General features: G+C 41.4%; 1 protein-coding gene across 7 annotated transcripts in view; it reads right to left on the bottom strand.

Moving 5' to 3' along the window:
- Positions 1–16,441, bottom strand: part of CAPRIN2 (caprin family member 2) — a 33,814-nt gene extending 17,373 nt beyond the window's left edge. For 4 of the 7 annotated variants that reach the window (XM_032689041.1, XM_032689044.1, XM_032689043.1 and 1 more), the window contains exons 1-8: positions 15,051–16,027; positions 13,277–13,339; positions 9,849–9,935; positions 7,194–7,432; positions 5,745–5,827; positions 3,634–3,798; positions 3,098–3,141; positions 912–1,742 (exon numbers count right to left, since the gene is read on the bottom strand). In XM_032689041.1, coding sequence (XP_032544932.1) covers positions 912–1,742; positions 3,098–3,141; positions 3,634–3,798; positions 5,745–5,827; positions 7,194–7,432; positions 9,849–9,935; positions 13,277–13,339; positions 15,051–15,299 — 1,761 coding nt within the window. In that variant the 5' untranslated portion in view covers positions 15,300–16,027. Of the gene's footprint in view, positions 1–911; positions 1,743–3,097; positions 3,142–3,633; positions 3,799–5,744; positions 5,828–7,193; positions 7,433–9,848; positions 9,936–13,276; positions 13,340–15,050; positions 16,028–16,049; positions 16,177–16,426 lie in introns of those variants that run through there. The other 3 variants (XM_032689042.1, XM_032689046.1, XM_032689047.1) reach the window with 3 other exon arrangements.
- Positions 16,442–18,941: the final 2,500 nt, after the last annotated feature.

The raw sequence follows: 18,941 nt of genomic DNA, 5'->3' as shown, positions 1-18,941 counted from the left end.
TACATACTCTCTTGATCTCGTGTTCAACCTTCGCTTTGCGGTCTCGCCTCTAGGCACAAGAACATCCATTTTTCAGTTATGCCAAGTTTACTGACAAGATGTAAATTTAATCATTTGCTGTGATTATTACAGAGTGTATTGTGATTCCTGCTTTCTTGCACAAAGGTAGCAGTGCTGACTAACAGAGAATTGCTCAACTCCCCATATTGTATTCCTGAAGTCTGACTTTAATTTAAACACTGCTCTTAATAATGTAAGATGGCAGATAAAGCAGAGTTATCCATTTTTACAGTTATCAGAATTGTTGCTACCCAAGCACACATGAGAAGGAAGGTAATGTGACCAGCCTCCTCAGCTGAAAGCCCTGCAATGGCTTCATTTTACATTTCTAAAGCTATGCTATTGTTAGACTCCCCAGGACAGCAGTATGGTTCATGCATTCATCTGGAAATACATATTTAAGCCCCTGTACAGTTGGTATTGCTTGATCTAGACATTAGATCTCTCTTGAATCAGCAGCTATTTTAATCAAAAGTCTAAAAATTACTGAAGTGTTATTTGCATGCAGCCACAAAGTATTTGATCCCTGGATGAGTCATACCTGCTTTGTACTGCTAAAAGTGGACAGAGTCAACAGCTACAGATGAACCAAGTTAATTCTTCTGTCTTGTGCATAAAGCACTTATTCAAGGCTCAAACACTGTGCTGATGTAAAAAGCAAAGCAAACCATCTTGCTATTCAAGTATAAACTTTAACTGCCAGAATTATTCACCCCCAAGAAAGAATGAAATGGGGGTTTAAGTATAGGCCTACAAAATTCACCTTATAAATGCTCTGCTAATAGGTAGCTTTATTCCAATACACTAGTGTCAAAAGCTTAGGACAGGTAATACTACATATGCCAACTCACTTCTTTGGGTTCCATATCAAACTTCTTTGGCCCCATCTGCTCCTTTGGCCCAATACTTGCAGCTCCCCAGGACTTCGGAGGGTTCTGTAACTGTGGTGGTGACACTTGCTGCTGCCTGCCAGCTTTTTCCCAAGCCTCTCGAGTCTCCTGCTTCTTTTGTTCTGGCTCCTCCCTAAAATGTGCAGCCCAAGCCTTCACAGGCTCCTGCTTCTTTTGCTCTGGCTCTTCCCTAACAGGCATTTCCCATGTTTTCACAGGCTCTGGCTTCTTTTGTTCTGCTTGCTCCCTAGTTTGGGTTACCCAAGGTTTTGGAGATTCCCGCTTTTCTTCTGGTTCTTCCTTAACTTTGGTTACCCAAGGTTTTGGGGACTCCTGCTTTTTCTGTTCCTGCTCTTCCCTAACTTTTGTTACCCATGGCTTAGGTGATGCCTGTTTCTTCTGGTCCTGCTCTTCCCTAACCTTTGCTACCCAGGGTTTGGGAGACTCCTGCTCCTCTCGGACACGTGCTACCCAGGCCTTTGGTGCTTCTTGCTTCTTCTGTTTTTCCTCCTCAACATGGGTCTCCCAGGGCTTTGCAGACTCACACTTCTGTTCCTCCTCTTTAACACGAGCTTCCCAAGGCTTTGGAGAATCTGGTCTTTTTAGTTCTTGCTGTCTAACACGAGCTTCCCAAGGCTTTTGCTTCTGTTCCTTCTCTTCAGTATCAACAAGCATTTCCCAGGACTTTGGAGGTTCTTGCTTTCTAGCACACTCAGCTTCCCAAGATTTGGGCTCTTCTGTCTTCTTCTTGACAGAGTATTCTGCTTCAGGCAAATAACGCCTGTTGAGAAACTATATAGACCAGAGAAACTTAATGGCTCCCAAGAACACATTTTGCTACTACAGTTCAGGTCAGTTAAATAAGGTCACCCAGCTACTGAAAACTGCTGACTAAAAGCAGAGCCCAGACAGTCTAAGCACCAGTCATAGAAACTGTGTGGACAGCCATGGCTTTATCCTACCACACTGTAGACTAGCTTTGCTTGGTATGCCACAGAGAAACAGGAAACAGTCCTGAACAGCACAAGTAAAACCCACTAGAGCTGAGTGAATCTCCTGCCCTTATCCTCAATGCTACCTGGTGTTCCTAGGCAGTGACAATATCGAGTTCAACAGCAACTTTTTACAAAAGTTAACTCTCCTCCTAAGCATCTAAAATGCCATGGTACTGTATTAGCAAACATTGTGCTAAGATTAGCAGTGCCATCTCCCCCCCAAATATTAGACCCATTAACCAAGTATAACCTTCATTCTTAATGGAGTTATAATACTAAAAAAAAAAGTCATATTCTCAGATTTAGTACCACTGGACTTCAACTGCAGGCTGTGATTAGCATCAGTAAGTCTGAGAGTTTAATGATGTCCTGAAGTTTTTCTGAGTTACCACTTTGTCATGAATAGGAAGTAAATATACGAAGTGAATAATGTACAAGGCTCACTGTCTGAGATATTTTTTTCTGACAAAACACCAGAGGAGTCAGGTAACTTAATAGCAAGTTACAAAAACTTGTTCTAGAGTACACCCTCTAGTGGGATACCTGGGAAACAGGGATTCAGCATTTTAAGAACCAATATTTACACTTAGAAAAGGACACCCCTCCCCACCTTTTGAACCTAATGGGTTTTATGCTACTAACAGTCAAAGCTTGAGCACAGGAGTCTGAAGAGCTGCTGAAATAGGTCTACACACCCCTGTGCACACGACCCTGTCTTGGAATCCCTACTTTCCTGACAAATCAGGACAAAACCCATATCATTCTCAACCCCACTGATATCAAGCCTACTGCAATCAGCTTAGCTTTTACAGATGGCTTTAGTAGATGTGTATTTTCTCTATTCCACAGTACACAAAAGATCTGTGTGTTTCCACTCTAAAGGCTTTGTTTTATTCAGGAAAGTGCCAGAGCATTAAAGTACTATACTGCTTCATGTAATCCTGCTCCATTTATCCCAAAATACCCCAGATGCCATAAATTTGGTGTTAGAAACAGAAATGCAACTAAGTCTTTAATGCTTGCTACATAAAGCAACACCTAGGTTGCTGTTCAGACTCCCTTTTTAAGTTTAAAAAAGAGCTGCAGAAGTGCAATTATTTGTCTGATAAATCACAATACTAAAGGAAAGCAATTAGTACTGGAGTATCTTACCTCCTGTGGCTGTATTTCAGACTTCATAAGCTCCATAATGGATTCTAGAGAAAGGATGTTAATTTGTTTCAACTGATCAAATGCAGAAAGGCAGACCAAACAGTAGCAACTCTTTAATTCTATTTAAATAGCAGTGCCAATTGCTAAACTAGATATTCTGAAAGCTCAATTTGCCATCCAAATTGCTGTTTTTAGACAAGCTTTTATTTTCTGATTAGGTTTTACATTTGCAAAAGTTCAGAGTTAAACAAGAAACATTTTGTAGTATTCATAATTTGGTTATTGTAATATGTAATATTCCCTACACCAGACAGTTCCCATATCTTTAACATGGAGAGCTGCTCAGAAGGTAAAAAACATTCTATAACTGAGTTAATTTTTTCTACATTATTAGCCAGTATAGGGCTGTAAGACTTGCAGGTTCCATTTCAGTTACTACATTGCAAGCAAGCTACAGCATCAAGCCATGCAAAGTAAATGCTCAGTTCAAATCTTTCCCAACACTGATACAAAAACTGAACCCTTTAATATTCCACCTGGTTCTTTGACAGACTCTTCTTTTGACATCTGTCTTGTTTTCTGAGATTTTCTATTTACTTCTTCTTCCAGTTCTTTTACTGGCACAGTGGTACGAGGAGTCGGAATACTTTCAAAGTAGCCAGAGTCTATAAGTTTGGATAACAGGTCCTTCATGTGTTTATCTGAAGAATAAAAATCCATGAAGTTAAAATAGGAAAATCTGAAATTAAGGGGTATTCAGTTTACAGATTAAGACTTCCTTCTTCCTCCCTGTATATGAATTGCAACTTCTCCAAGTTTACACATCTTACCCAGTTATAGCAATAAAACATTTTCGTAAAGAAAAGTATTTGTTAGAGTGCTTAATATATTGTTGTTAAAAACATCTTTTCAATCCAGAGGTAAGACTGCATCTTGTGTTTAAATGCACACAAGATAAACACTGAGCCACCTGGTCTCACATGTTTAGAAAGGGATTTGTTTACTATGAACAAACTAGCCAGCATTGATACTAAAATCATGCGCAGACTGCAACATAGGTAAAGCTAAACATTCACTGTGGAACTGCCCTACAAGACCCTTTTTCCAGCAACAGGACAGTAAGTCTCAGAAGGAAAAGTTAAGAACTGCAGAAACAAGCAGGGAGAATGCAAGAGACTCTTTCAGGCTGAAATTAATCCTCAAGTTTGAAAAGAGTCAAAGCTGACATGGTTGAACAAAAGCTTAGCTGTGTACTGTGAGAAGCTCTCTCCAGTTTTTTCCTCTCTGCAAACAAGAAACAGCAGCTTAGAGCAAGACCTCAGAAAGAACAGTGATACTGGAAATTGTTTAAGAGGAGCTAGAGACAGGACAGCCTTGAGAACAAGAATATTCAGTGAAAGATCACTCCTACCAGTGATAACCACACAAACAAGAATTGTGGCTGGAATTTAACATGGTCATAAAAAAAATTGTCTTCCAAGACAATGAATGCTAATAAGATGACCTAACAGCTTTATCTGAAGTCTAGCTTGCACACAGAAGGACACAAGACTGACATTAAAGGGATAGAGATACTGATAAAATGACAGAAGTTGTTCAGATGATAGACAAAACAAAGTTTTGGAGTCCAAGGCAACTATCTATTCACGTCAATAGACACGAGGTTAAAGTTACCAGCCTGTAGCAATACAAGGGAAGCTTGCAGTTCCTCCAGAAGTAGATGCAAAGAGTTAACACTTAGCTGTTACTTCGACTACCTCATATGGAAGTTAGATAGGGCACACCAGTGCTCTGGTCTAACAGCTTCAACATTTTCAGTGACAAGTGAAAGATTCCTGCAACACAACCACTACAGGATTGGAGTAAGTGGGATAAGCAAGGTCTGTTTGCAGTAGGAAAGACAGTACAACTCAAGTAAAGGCAGTTTCCTCATAAGCAAGCAAGTTGTAAATAGGAACAGAAAAGAATGTGCATATTGGCTTACAAGCAGAGGTTTAGGAAGTATGGCACAAATGGAAGATATGTAGTCCCACAGATTTTGCTGTGCTTGGAAGGTGAGGACACTTGACACAGGTACAAGGTAAGACTGCACTGTGCATGATCAGAGATCACAGTAAGTTCCATTAGTGACTATCTTTCTCTAGTGTGGTATTCTGCACTGTAGGCAGACAACAGCTATGAGTCTAGAATTCCTACAAATAAGGGAGAATCTTCAATGCTGTGGGACCTTCAGCCTGGGGCCAATGAAGCTTTGTAACACACATCAGCATGCTCAACTAAGCCTTTCATGGTTGGGAACTATTCCAAACTTAACCCATTTGCACATAGCTATACAAAAAGCTTTCCACTGTTCTGCAAGGTATTCACACATCAGCTTTTCAATTACTACCATAATTTTCCTCAAAAGGATGCTAGTATATTGGTTAGAAGTCTTGACCTGGAAAAAGCAAGTATGCTGTATTGCTATTGATCTGTACTTAAAAAAAACAGAGCTTAAAACAGCAGTTCATCCTTGGATAATAGTTACAGATAGCACTTGGAAGTGTTTCATTTGGTAGCCTTCCACGTATATTCACTGGTTTTAAGATGTTTTAACAAGCACACAAATTTCAGATGTTTCAGTTATTTCTCTAGATGAGACACTCACATGTTGTTCCAACTACAGGTTTCTCACTTCCTTCTAGAAGGTCCCAGAAGTAGAGAGATGATTGTTCCATCTGGTCTTCAACACTAAAACGAGTGACAAGTTTCACCAGGTAGAATCATAGCCAAGATCAAGTGCTGCAGCATCCCAATTGCCCAAGTTCAGCCCTCCAAACCAAGGCTGCACACACAGAGCAAATACTAAGCCCTGAAATCACTGAAAGCAATTATAATGTATCTGTCTGTGTGATTTAACCCAGCAAACAGAAGTGCTTTAGTTGGTCACTACACAGATCCTAGCACTATCCCACAAGATATCTCACCCATATAGCTGGACTTCATTCCAAGCCAGGATCCCCAGACAGGGAAACAACTGCTGTTTAATCAACTGGTCACCGTGTTTATTGGACAAACATGTACAAGGGTAACCACCAGCAGCTCCTGCCACTCTCAATAACTAGCAGTTATTGAGAAACTTGTGACAGGTCCATGATCCACACCCTTCAGATAATGGAATTTGAAGTCCAACATGATGAAACACAGCATCCCAAAAGAAAGGATTAAGCTTCCCATGGAAGCATAATATGGTGAGAGTAATCCAGAAATTAAGTTATTTCACTGGAATGAGAGACTCCTGTTGTGAAGCGTTTTACAAGTGTTGTTCTTTAGAAGTTAACTTAAGCAAAGATTAGGCAAAGATTAGTATATGACAAGTGATCAGAACTTTTGGGAACTTAAGAGTTAGTCCATATTCAAACATGACTTAACCATGAAGTGTTTCAACTTACCACCCAATAACTACTTATTCCATGTTCAAATACAACTTCTACTACGCTATCTTAAAAGCAGACAGGCTGTCATGCTAAGCATGAGCCATTGTAGTACAAGAGCAGTGCCACATTAGCCCTGACACATATTACTTCTGTTGACAACCTGTTAACATGTATGACATTTAGTGAAGAGGTATCAAAAACTTCAGGCAATTTTTTAAAACCACTTTAAAGTTAATAGCAAGAGAGCCTCGGGAGCACCACTTTATTCCAAAGGAATGTAAAGAACCACATGTGGATCATCATGTGAATGGAACATAGAACAGTTTTGAATTTACTGCCCTTTTCTCACTTCATGAACAGTGAGACCTCAAGGCAGCAGCATGCCACCAGCCTCCCTGTTCAGGATGGTGTTGGACTATCTCCCTGCAGTGCCTCAGGGTGACATGAGATGGCAAAAATTTGCCTGCAACTTGCACCTGAGGCTGTAATTACTACAGCTTTCCTTTAATGCTCAGTGAGGTAAATCTGTTACATTCCTAATCTCAGACTAAAGTAAGGGTACTGAATAGAATTTTAATTAGTGTTCCAAAACACAGTATTTAAAGACATGGCAGTGTCAAACAGAGGACATTTACTGTAATGAATGAAGCATACTAATTAGACAAAAGCCCTGAACTTACCTCAGGTTCTCATTTCTTTCTGGACACGTCAGTTTTGCAAATCTTATGAGGTAGTCTAGTTCTTTAGAAGGCAAGTATATTGCACCATTCACACCACCTTTGAAATCTTTCTGAACGTGCTCTTGAGTGAAGTTCTGCAGCACGTACTGGACTTGAAGTATTGTACGCAGTTTCTTCTTCTCTGCTTCAAGCTTCAACAGACTCTCTCTCCGCTGAGCCTTCTTCTGTGCTTTCAGCAGCTGTTTTAATACACAAAGTCAACAATTAAACACAACAGTTTAGTAACAGGAATCCAGGATAAAACATTGAGTTCTACTATTTATCATCCTACACTGGGCAAAATAACTATTAATTTTGGTTAGGTAACGGAACCTCCTAACGTTCTTCAGATAGCCAGGATCTTTCAAGCTCCTCCTTTGGAAGAGTTCCCCATCTCTCTACTAATTCTTTTAGTAAAACTGGATACTGGTAGCTTCACTTGTGATATGCCTTTATGATATCTAGATCCTGATTATGTCTGCTAGTTGTTTTACTGTAACAGCTTTCAAAGGAATTGGTAGAATTGATACCAATGCACAAATTCAGGCGTAGTTGACTTTTAACATTTAGCACAAAGTTGGAGATGCAGACGTTGTCTCAAGTTTCTCCTAGTAAGGCAACTGCTCTTCATTTTTATATACTCCAGTTTGATACAGCAGAATCTTAGTTACTTTGATTTTTGTTGGCAGAAGACCGAAACACTCATTAAATAAGCAACAACACAAGTCCCAGAACATACTCAGTGCTCATGCAGTCGAGAAGTTTCTCATCATGTGCTAGTAGAACTATCCGGCAGAAGCTATCCAAGTAACTGCAGAATTCCAAATGCTTCAATATGGGGTAAGATTTATGAAAGTTTTGTTTCCTAGAACACACTGTAAAGGCTACAAAGATGCTGTTGCCAGAAAGGCCTCTAGTGTTCCAGTAATGGCTGTAAAATCCATAACAGCAGAATCAGAGCCAAGTTAAAAACAACGTGAGTTACCCTTTAAATACAGCATAAGTTCAAGAACAAACATGAACTGTTAGAACCTAATGCTGGACTACTAAAAACACCTGCACACAGATACACTGGGTCACAATCCTTCATTTCTGATATTTTTATGGGCAGCTACACAAAAGAAAGTAATAGGAAGAAATCCAAGTTTTAACATTCAGTACAGTAGTTTCTATATTCAACATAGAATGACAGAGGGAACCTAAAGCAATAACACTGCTGAAAAGGCTCTTAAATTTCTGCTCACATAGTGCTTTGTGAGATTTACCACACTACCTGGAATTACTACATATACTATATACACACAAGATACACTCTCTCGCAAAACTGTTTGGGTCTCAGTAAACACCGAGACAAGCCATTTTACCAGTCCTTCAGCATTCTGTAGGAGGCAGAGAAATAATGCCAGAGCAGTGACTAATCATGTTTAGCATCCCCACCACTACCCTGGATTAAATTTTTCCACAAGGGTAGTATTTGCTTGAGCCAAGAGGCTGATTTCTCCAAAGATAAAATACTCCCATACATAAAAATAATGCAGGTAGTGCTTTGAATCCTGAATAAAGACCTCATTTATGTGACTTGCCATAATTAGAGAAAACTACAGGAATTTAAGTAGCAAACTCCATAAGTTTTAGTTGAATTTTACTGAGAAACATACTTCTTAAGGAAACCAAAGTGATTTAACCTCAGCACTTTCCCTCATTGCAAACATTATTCAGTTTGGAAGTGATCTTGAGACATTGTCTAGCCCAGCCTCCAGAATAAAGGCTCCACTGAATCAAAACTAGATTGCTTGGAGCTTTGTTCGGTCAGGTCTTGAAGAGATCCAAGGACAGATTTTACTACTTCTCTAGGCAGGCTGTTTTAGTACTCAATTATCTTCAGAGTATCCATTTCCTCCTACCTGGCTGGAACCTACTATTTCAACTGGTGATCATTCCTTCTCCTACGACATCTCTCAGCAAAATCCTGGCTCCACCCTTTCAGTATTTGGTATCTGAAGGCTAATACTTCCCCTCCTGTCAAGCCTTCACTTTACCAGACCCAGCAAGCCCAGTTCTTCCAGGCTCTCCTCAGAGGTCTCATTTTCCAGGCCCCAGCCATTCAGGGGCCCACCACTGGACTCACTGAAGCTTGTCTATAGCCTTTGTCTACCAAGTGACCAGAATCAGACACAACTGGTCAACAAGCACCAAATAATCAGTTCACATTAATCTCCTGGTCCTCAGTCATGTCTAGGCTTCAGTGATCCAAGGGTGATCCATTTACTTTGCCTGCAGTCCCCAGGGACCCACATGTCCCACCCAGTAGAGCTGCTTCCCCAGCAGTCTGCACCTGTGCAGGGGATGAGTTAATGGTACAAATCTAAGTAAACTGGAATCATCTCAAAAGCAGCTGAGCTTCAGTGACTCAGTTTACTTAAGCACAAGCTCTTATAGGGGCATGCAGTGAATTACTACATTGTGGAGGGGTACACAAAATTGTCCACACTTTTCTGCTCCAAGACAGGAACTTCCTAGTATTGTGTGCACTGGCATACAACAGTAACCATTAGAAAAGCAGCACAAATCTTGCAGTTACCTCCTAGCAATATAGGAAAGAACATTTATACTCACATCTTGGCTAAGTCCTGAAAAAGTCTTCTGAAGCTCCTTGGCAAATTCCAAGTTATGTACTACTTCATCATATTTCTCTACTGCCTCCTACAAAGGAACAGATAAAAATGTATTTTTTCATGCTTAAAATTACTGGTTGCAACTCAGTTCCCTGGTACTTAAATTCTCATTGTGAACCAGCCATTTAGTATGCACTTCTCTAAAATTGTAACTTTACGATACTATGTCTGTAGCTGGTACTTTAAATTTAACTGCAAGTATCATTGACCCATAGCTATCTGAAATGTGCAGCAGAAAGCCAGCTCACACCACCAGACAGATATCCTACGAACTTGCCTGCATTAGACTTTCCAGGCAACATCTTTTACAATACTTGGTATACTAATGTTGACACAAGAAAGCCTGCATACAAGTTTTCTTTTTTTCTTTTTTTTTTTTTTTCTAATTTTGGTGCCATAGGGCTCGGCAATCACAGGTAAACAGGTACTTAAAATCAGGCACTGATCTGAAAACCCAGAAGGAATACAGGAGACAAGTTCAGCACAGATCTTCTACCCTCATGTGTGAATGCCTTCACAAACAATTTGTACAAACTCTAGAAATACACAAGGCAAGTCATACTTTAAGAAAAAAAAGTCTTTCAAATTTAGCTTCCACAAATTAAGCCATGTTCCTGTCTTCACTAATGGCTTTAACCAATATTTTACTAGCTAGTCTTCAAAAAGACTAATTGCAGTAGATTATTAATTGCATTTTGATATACCCTTTTTTTAATTAGTCATTCATTTTTATAGCTTCCTTGACAGCTCTCAAGATAACAAAATGCTGTAGTTCAGACACGCTGCCCATATCCTCATACCATAAGGTATGTCTGGGAAGTAACAAGTTAAGTTTAATTTCAGTTGTTCATGAGTGTTTTACACTCAGTTTGGTTTGTGCTCCTGACATGGCATCGTAAGTTTTTCTGTAACAGGCTTTTCCAAAGCAGCGTTAGCGTTGAGTTTCATCAGTGCAGTGACAAAAGCTTAATCTACTGCCCCAATATGATTTGGGACTGCAAATTCCATGTGTGTTCCTAAGCAACTGGAAAACAAGTTACATGTTCATTTGTTCAATCAGTTTGATTGCTTAGTTACTTTTATAGACTCGTTTGTAGCATATTAGACAACACTAGGCCTAAATGCTACTCAACACATAATGCATGTGTTACTGCGAATCACTCATCTGGTAGTTTAGGTTGTCTCCACACTCAGATCCATTAAAGGAACTTTTAAGTGCTAATTAGGAGTTCACTTAGCACTCAGGAGAATGACTTCTAAGACCCGAATGCCCACACATTTGAGGAAGAGTCACAATGTAACACCAACATCTTACTAGACAGATTACAGTAACTGTGCTTTTAACAAAGCAAATTCTAGAGTAAAACACCCTACCTGAAAACACTAAGAACAGTTATCACTGCTCTGATGACAAGCTATAACTCAGCCTGCGGGGAAAGCAACAGCTTTTGTCTGTCACACCTGTTATTAACATTCATTAACAGCATGCCGGAGGAACAGCACCGAGGAAAATCTGCTCAGCTTGCAAAACAGCACAATATTGCCAATAAGAACATTTAACTTGCTGGAAGCTCCTCATTTTTGAAACAAATGTTTCCTGAAGCGAGGCTAGCACACAGTAGCTCTGGCAGGTATGCACCATAAGTAATTACAGCTTAATCCAAATTGTTTGCAAAACACGTTCATCATCACCAGATGTGCACTTCTTCCACTGTGTTAGAAATTGAAACCTAAAGAAACTGAACTGCCATCTATAGTTAAGTGTTAGGCTGTATGAAGCTCTACTCTAGCTTCGATTTGTATATACAGCAGGAATTTGCATCTGAAAGTTATAAACATAGTATTTCTGTACATTAACCACTGAAACAGGAATTTTCATAAGATTATTAATTACATACTCAGTGTATATGCACTTCTTCAAGTCATCTGAACAGTCTGACTGCTACCTGCCAGTTGACTAGCAAGACTGAATCTAATTCCACATTTTAAAACCCTGAGATATCCCAGAAACTGGGATAAAGATACTAATGTTTAAAAAGTGAAGCTCAGCTAGGAATACTAGAAACCAGTTACCAAGTTAATGCCATTTTCCAAAATTAGTGCTCCTGGATGCATTTGAAAGGAAATGCATCTACATAATCCTTCATCTCTTTAGTTCCCCACATCTTAATTTTACTTTCAACAGTTTTTCACAGTCCAGGGCATACATCAGAGTGGTCAAATTTAGATGTAGCTTTAAAGCATATTCCAGACTAAACCAATTTACACAGAATACTGTTAAATTGTCTCACTGCTCACGGCAGAAAACAGATTGCAAAGAATACCTATGATCTAAACACAAAATATTCTTGCCCACCCGATTCCAGATTGAGTTTACAGGAACTGAAAGGCCATCATCCTACTTCAAACCATCAGGTTTAATCAATTTACTTTTGCACTTGAGATGGCAAGAGGCTACATCACATTTTGCTGCTAAGTGCTAAATGATCATTCACTCCAATAGGTCTGCTTTTAAGCAGCAAGTTATCATTTCCCCTCTTATCCCATTTATGCCTAGCTCTCTTTCACAAATGATTCAGAGTAAGAATATAGTATCTGTGTTCTCATGCTGCTGCACCGTGATAAAACTAACACTCAATGAAATATTTTTCCAGCTGGTTTATTAGCAGGACCAGCACTACCACTGAAGTGTCAGTACCCTTCATCACACAATTATTCTTTAGCATGTGTGCAGTACATTTCAAAAATGTGACTCCTGGATGAGTAGAACAATAAACCCCTTGGAGTATGTGACACTGCTACTCGGATGCACTTAAGAATTAATAACTTCCATGGTACAGAAACTTTGTTTTGGTTCTAGAATCCATTCCAGTTCAAGACAGAAAAAAAGCTAGAAACCCTGTCAGTTATATTAACAGCTACTTGTAACCAACAGCACTGTGCAGCCAACAGCCAATTTCAAGTGAGACCTGTTAATGAAAAAGTCATGAGGATTAATTAGCTACCCCAGAATTCTTGAGGTCTGGGTTCTGACACTGCACTACCAATACAGATAAGCTGCACACAGACACCTCATTATGAAATAAAGGTGCAGAAGCACTGAAGCTGAAAGTCTACAGAGCAAAGATAAACAAGGACCTTCTACCACTTCATTACAGAGCAGGAAGGTTAAAGCAGGAGACAAAGCTTGTGGGCTCAATGTTCAGCCTAATTACCAATAATTTGTTCATTTGGTTTTGCGAAAGATGCCACTGCAAGCCTGCAGGCACTGCTTCTGTAAAACTATACCATCATCTCCTTCAGCAACCTGTCCCTTCTGACACACTGGAAGGTTTTGAGGCCCTCAACTCATGCATAAAGCAAGCTTACCAACTGGTCTTGATTGAGGGCTTCTCCCTTCTTCAGACGATCTTTGTAGTCTTCTAGTTTGAGCTGCAGAAAATTCAAAACCCAATTTTATATTAATTTCTGTCTAATGTGAACTATGGGGTATGAGTCAAGTTACATATTCTTTCTGTATTTTAAGTCATCCACATAGTGCAAGAGAATAGAGATTTTGCTTCTTCCTTTTGTTGTCAGGAGAAAGGAACACGAAGTTTTGCTATTGCCTTTGATTTGGCAATCTTAGCCTGCAAGACTGTCTACTTCCTTTCCCTATTATTGATCTTTCAGTTCCTACTTGCTACCTTTGTTTCACTTAAGAAATATTAATGCATTGATCCAAGACTTTTAAGGGGCTCCAAATACATCTAGTGTCCTTAAGTTAGCTTGTTTAGCTCTTCCAAGTTAATGCTGGAATTCAGTTCTATTACCCTTGAATAATCCTTCTGAATTCTCCAAAACATGCCTTTCAAAAATTTGGCTTTGGTTACATCAAGATTCTATAGCACTATTCCCTAAGAAAGTGGACAAGTGTCCTCAGGAAAGAAATAAGATTTATTTCCAGTATACTGAAACAGTTAAATGCTGATGTAAACAATACAAAACTGAACTGTTAGGTATTGCAAGCTTCTTTTATACACACAGGGAAAAGAAAGAGGAGTTTACTGCCATGAAATCAAATACTGTTTAATTTGTGTATCTACAGAATTTTACTGACACAGTACCTACAGAAGCCTAGGACTAGGAATACTTAATATGAGTAGAAAGTCACACTTCCATTTGCTGGTGATGCCATATTGTCATTCATGTGAAAATCAAAGATAGCAGAGAAATTAACAACAATAAGCTACCCTGGACAGAATTAGAACACAATACAAAGTTGGTTAATCACACAAAGAAAACATGCTTGTCTGACATTATTCAAAACTACAGCATGATGCATGACATGAGACAGCAGTAATACTGCATCTCCTGTAGGAGGATCAAGTCCCCTAACCACATGGCCAGAAGTCTGATCTACTCCTTCTCCTCACCCAAACACTTAACAAAGCTTTGCAGACATTTAGAGAAACACAATATATTCACACAGCTGCTTTACTTGTGATCCTGATCCAATACTAAAAGCAGTGGTACAATTTTTCTTTTATCTCGCAGAAAATAGTATTAAAAGCTATGCACATAGCCTTCAGTCACCTGCCAATCAACTGAAAAGCCTTGGAATGCAGAAGTCTGAGTAGCTATAACCACAATATTTTAAGTGTATCATCTAAGTTATTATTCTCATTAACACTCTTCTGTTCCCACAACCTCAGAAAAGCAGAGGCCAAAACAAGAGAGCAGGCCTTGGAGGATTTCTGTATAAAAGCTTTCTAATGAACAACATTTGTCTATATTTAAAATATATAAGTCAAATATTTATGCAAAGTAAAGGGCAATACATATTTAATATAAACTGACATTTCCACAAGTCAGAGGAAGTGCTGTTCTAATTTCCAATTTTACAAACAATTCTACATCCTAATATTAGATGCATGTAAATGATGAAAGAAATAGATATTTCTGCAAGATTATAAGCCATCTTTAAATCAGTTCCAAATTTGTTCTGAACTGTTTCAGTCCAGAGAAGCATCTCCAGTTCTGATCAACATATACTTGATTTCTATATACACACATAACCATATTCCAGCTATTAAAAATAATTGCAATAATACGTAACGAGCTTTACAACTGGCAGCTTAAATACCGAAGAAAACCAAGTTACCTTCTTTTTCTCGATGTTCCTGATCTTGTGTTTGAGGCAGATGAGCCCATTGTCGATGTACGTCTCGTAAGCCTGGGAAGGAGAAGCCGCCGTGCTCAGCGCGGACTGCAGGGGGCTGGCGGGAGCCGGGCTCTCCCCAGACGGGGTCACCTGCTGCTTGGCCGCCTTCATCCTCTTCTCCTCCCCTTCCTCCGACCGGCCTGAAGGTGATGATGGGCGATGAAAAGGGGCTTGGGAAAGCTGCACCATTGAAATGGATGGAGCTGCAAAGAAACTCCTTTTATTTAGCTCTCTCTCTCACCTCCCTCCCCTTTCTCAAGTTACATCTTTTCTTATTGTAACCGCAAAACTGAGCCTCAGTAAGAACTGAACGCAATTTTTCGCTCTTCTCCCTCCCTTTCAAAAAAATCTGCGGCACGAATTTCAAAGCAAGGCAAACTTTGTATTGTTCAAAGCCTCCCCACCCATCCAGATACCAGAAATCCTTTACATAGGCAGAATTAGACAGCACAGGGGATGATTCCAGAAATCCAATATAGTGACCATATAAAACTAGGCAGGCTTCCTGCACACATCACCCACAAGGGGAAAAAAAACTGCAAGCAAGCAATTGCAAATCACGCCCCCAGCCTGGCATCCAGGCTGCAGCCTGAATGAAGATTTCGAAGTGGAATGCCTGAAGGTATAGACCCTCTTCTTCTCTCTAAACCCCATTAAATCGGTTTTACCCTTATATGACCTCTGCAGCAGTCCAATCGAGAACTTAAAAATATTCCAATGGAAAAAAGAAGGATGACAAAAGAAAAACGCTGAATAAAGCCGGCAGCACGCTCAGCTACAACAGCATCATCCCTCCGTGAGGAGCCGGTCCCTGTCTACACCCCTCCGAAAGACGTGCCTGTGCCAAGGCAAGACACCAGCTTCCATGGGAGAGGCTGTAACCTTGAGCAGAGAGTTTCTGCAAGAGATGCTCCGCCACCCTCATCTTCAACTACTTACGGACACCTGCTCCTGGAAAGCAATGACACCACAATTCTGCCCGCCCGCCGCCGGGGAGGCCGCGCCACAGCAGCCCCGGGGGCGAGGGGGGGAAAACCTGCCTCCCTCCGGGACAACCCCGCAGGGCTCAGCCCTCCATCCCGTCCTTGCCAGGGATGGGCAGGGGAGAGAAGGGCACGGCCGCCGCCTCTCCCAGAGCAGGGCGGCGGTGGAGGAAGGAAAAGAGAGGAGCAGCGGCTCCTTCCTGCCGCGAGATTCACCTCCTCCTCCACCTCCTCGGCTTCCTGCGCCCACTGCGGCGGCCGGGCTGCGGGGGGCCGCGGTCGGTCAGCCAGCCGGTCCCGCAGCGCCTCGCCCGCTCCCGCCTCCCCGCTCACCTCGGTGCCCGCACACGCTCAGGCCCGCCCCGCCGCCCGCCCCCCGCCTCATATAGCGGCGGGGGCGGAGCGAGGCCGCGCCGCTCCCCGCCCGCCTCCCAATGGCCGCCGCCGCCCCACCTGGGGGCGGGCACCGCGGGGCGGCCCCGTGAAGGTCGGGGAGTCCCGCCCGGGTGCCGCCTGTGGGCTCTGTGGGGGTGTCTGGGATCGAGGAGTCAGGGTCGCGGGACGGGACGCCCTGGGGGGGAGCGGGGCTGCCGCTCTCCTCACGGGGACGGGAGGTGCGGTGCGACCCCCGCCCCGCCGGGCGCGGTCCGTGCGGGAGAGGTTGGCGCAGCTCTGGCGGAGCCACGATCTGCCCTCGAGTCGCGCGTGTCGCCGCAGCCTCTTACGGCAGCCAGCCCGGGACAGGCGGGCTGCTCTCTCCGAACAGCGAGAGGCCTCGTCATCCCTGTGCAAGGGGATCCCCCCCGGGGCTCCGCCTGCTCCCAGCCCAGGGCCCTGTCGCACCCTTTGGGTAACGCGGGTGGCCGTGGGACAATAAGACAAGTGCCTGTGAAACCACCTGGAGGGTTCCTCTGGGCCTGTACAGAGTTCCTGGAGGAGACTTGTGGGATTGTGGGTAACCTTATGTAACAAAAAAATGTGTACGTCTTCTAAAAATCACTGAATCACAGAATCAAGTATGTTGGAAAAGACCTGAGATCATCAAGCCCAACCTGTGACCAAACATCACCATGTCCAGTAGACATATCCAGTATTTTCTTAAACACTTCCACAGATGCTGACTTCACCACCTCCCTGGGCAGCCCATTCCAATGTCTGATCTCCCTTTCTGTGAGGAAGTTCTTCCTAATGTCCAACCTGAACCTCTCCTGGAGCAGCTTAAGACTATGTCCTTCGTCCTATCACTGGTTGCCTGAGAGAAGAGACTGACCCCTCTCCTGTCAGGGTGTTGTAGAGAGCAAGTTCTCCCCTGAGCCTCGTCTTCTCCAGGCTAAGCAACCCCAGCTTCCTCAGCTGCTCCTCGTAGGACAACCCAATGCAACCCAAATGAAATCCCACCATGTAAACACTTGATAACTAGTAAAAGCACTTAAAGTGCATTGAGCATACACCATAAAATAATCACACGCAAACTTTTGTTAAACTCCATCAGTGCTGCACAAGGGGCCAAAGGTTGGAAGACTAGACAAAACAGACTTTCTAAAGATCAGAAGACTAAGATGGAATTCTGTTTTCTATGTTTCCATTTTTGTGGCCATTACCTCAAAAAAACCAATAAATAATACAGCAAGTTCATAGCAATCCTAAAAGTTGTGAAAGCGTGAAAGTTATGAAAGTAAAGACATTTTGAAAGAGAAAAATAAGTCAGTGAGGAAGGATTGCAGAGAGAGGTTTTACAGAACACAAGAAGTGTTTATGTAGTACACAGGATGGATAAGAGAACTGGAGAGGAAAGGTTCGTACAAAAGAAAGACTGTATTTAAAAGTAGAACAAGCAAATGCTAAGCGATTCAAACAATAAGGAGAATTCACAGAGTATCACAGAATCAGATTCAGCCATATGCAGCCACCTGTAGCATCCACAATCTTGCCACTACTCCTGGTTTAGTCACAAGTCTCAAAATACTTTATTTTTCTTATATCCCTGACCCCTAGAATGAGGTAATTTTGTGGGGCAGTTTTCATGACTGAGAAGAAATGCTAATGAATAAGACACAGCTTGTGTCTCAGATCAGCGGTGTACACTGGGAGTCTTTCCAGTAGATTCATGTTCTTTGTGTGTTTTTTTCCAAAGCTAGCACTGATGAGAGAGATCCTTGCAAAGTAATTATAAAATGAATTATCAATTAATGCATATATTAATAATAAGTCATAATTAATGTTCATACACCCAGGAATATTCTATGTCATAATTACAGCTGGCAAACTGCTTTATAGTGCACTTCTACAATTAAGAAACTGTATAAAAGAGGAAAAAATTCTAAAGAAAAGTCATACAAGTCAAATCCATATTTAAAATCAAAGGATAGTTGAATTTCCTTTTAAAACAAATACAGAATATCTGATTGAGACTTCTGCTGTATCATTTATAGTATAAATGTGATCTCTAGAGCATTGTAAAAAGTGTTATTAATGTGGCAAGTTCAAGCCCACTGAAGTTAGGAGATGCCAGGATTAAGCACAACCGAAATTAATTAGTTTAATTCCATTTTGCAGATCCATTGTGAGATCATCTTTAAGTAGATGATCATAGGTTATTATAGCCTAGCCACACATCGATCATAGCTGTGGAGTCCCAGATGCCCAGCATTCCCAACCTGGGAATCTGTGCCTTTTACTCCAGGATCAGAAAGGGATTACGCTCTGATGGCTGAAGAAAAATGTTCTGTCCTTTTTTTTGTGTTTGACTGATTCTGCTTATCTCCTCTCACTGAGACTGTTCTAATCTTTCCAAGTCCTAGCAGTTTATCCCACTCTCATATTTCCTGCATTCCTATTTCCATCCCTG

Source organism: Chiroxiphia lanceolata, chromosome 5 (genome assembly GCF_009829145.1).
Source record: "Chiroxiphia lanceolata isolate bChiLan1 chromosome 5, bChiLan1.pri, whole genome shotgun sequence".
Lineage (NCBI taxonomy): Eukaryota > Metazoa > Chordata > Aves > Passeriformes > Pipridae > Chiroxiphia > Chiroxiphia lanceolata.
Note: the sequence above shows the minus strand (reverse complement) of the source record. Positions and strands in the feature narration are given on the sequence as shown.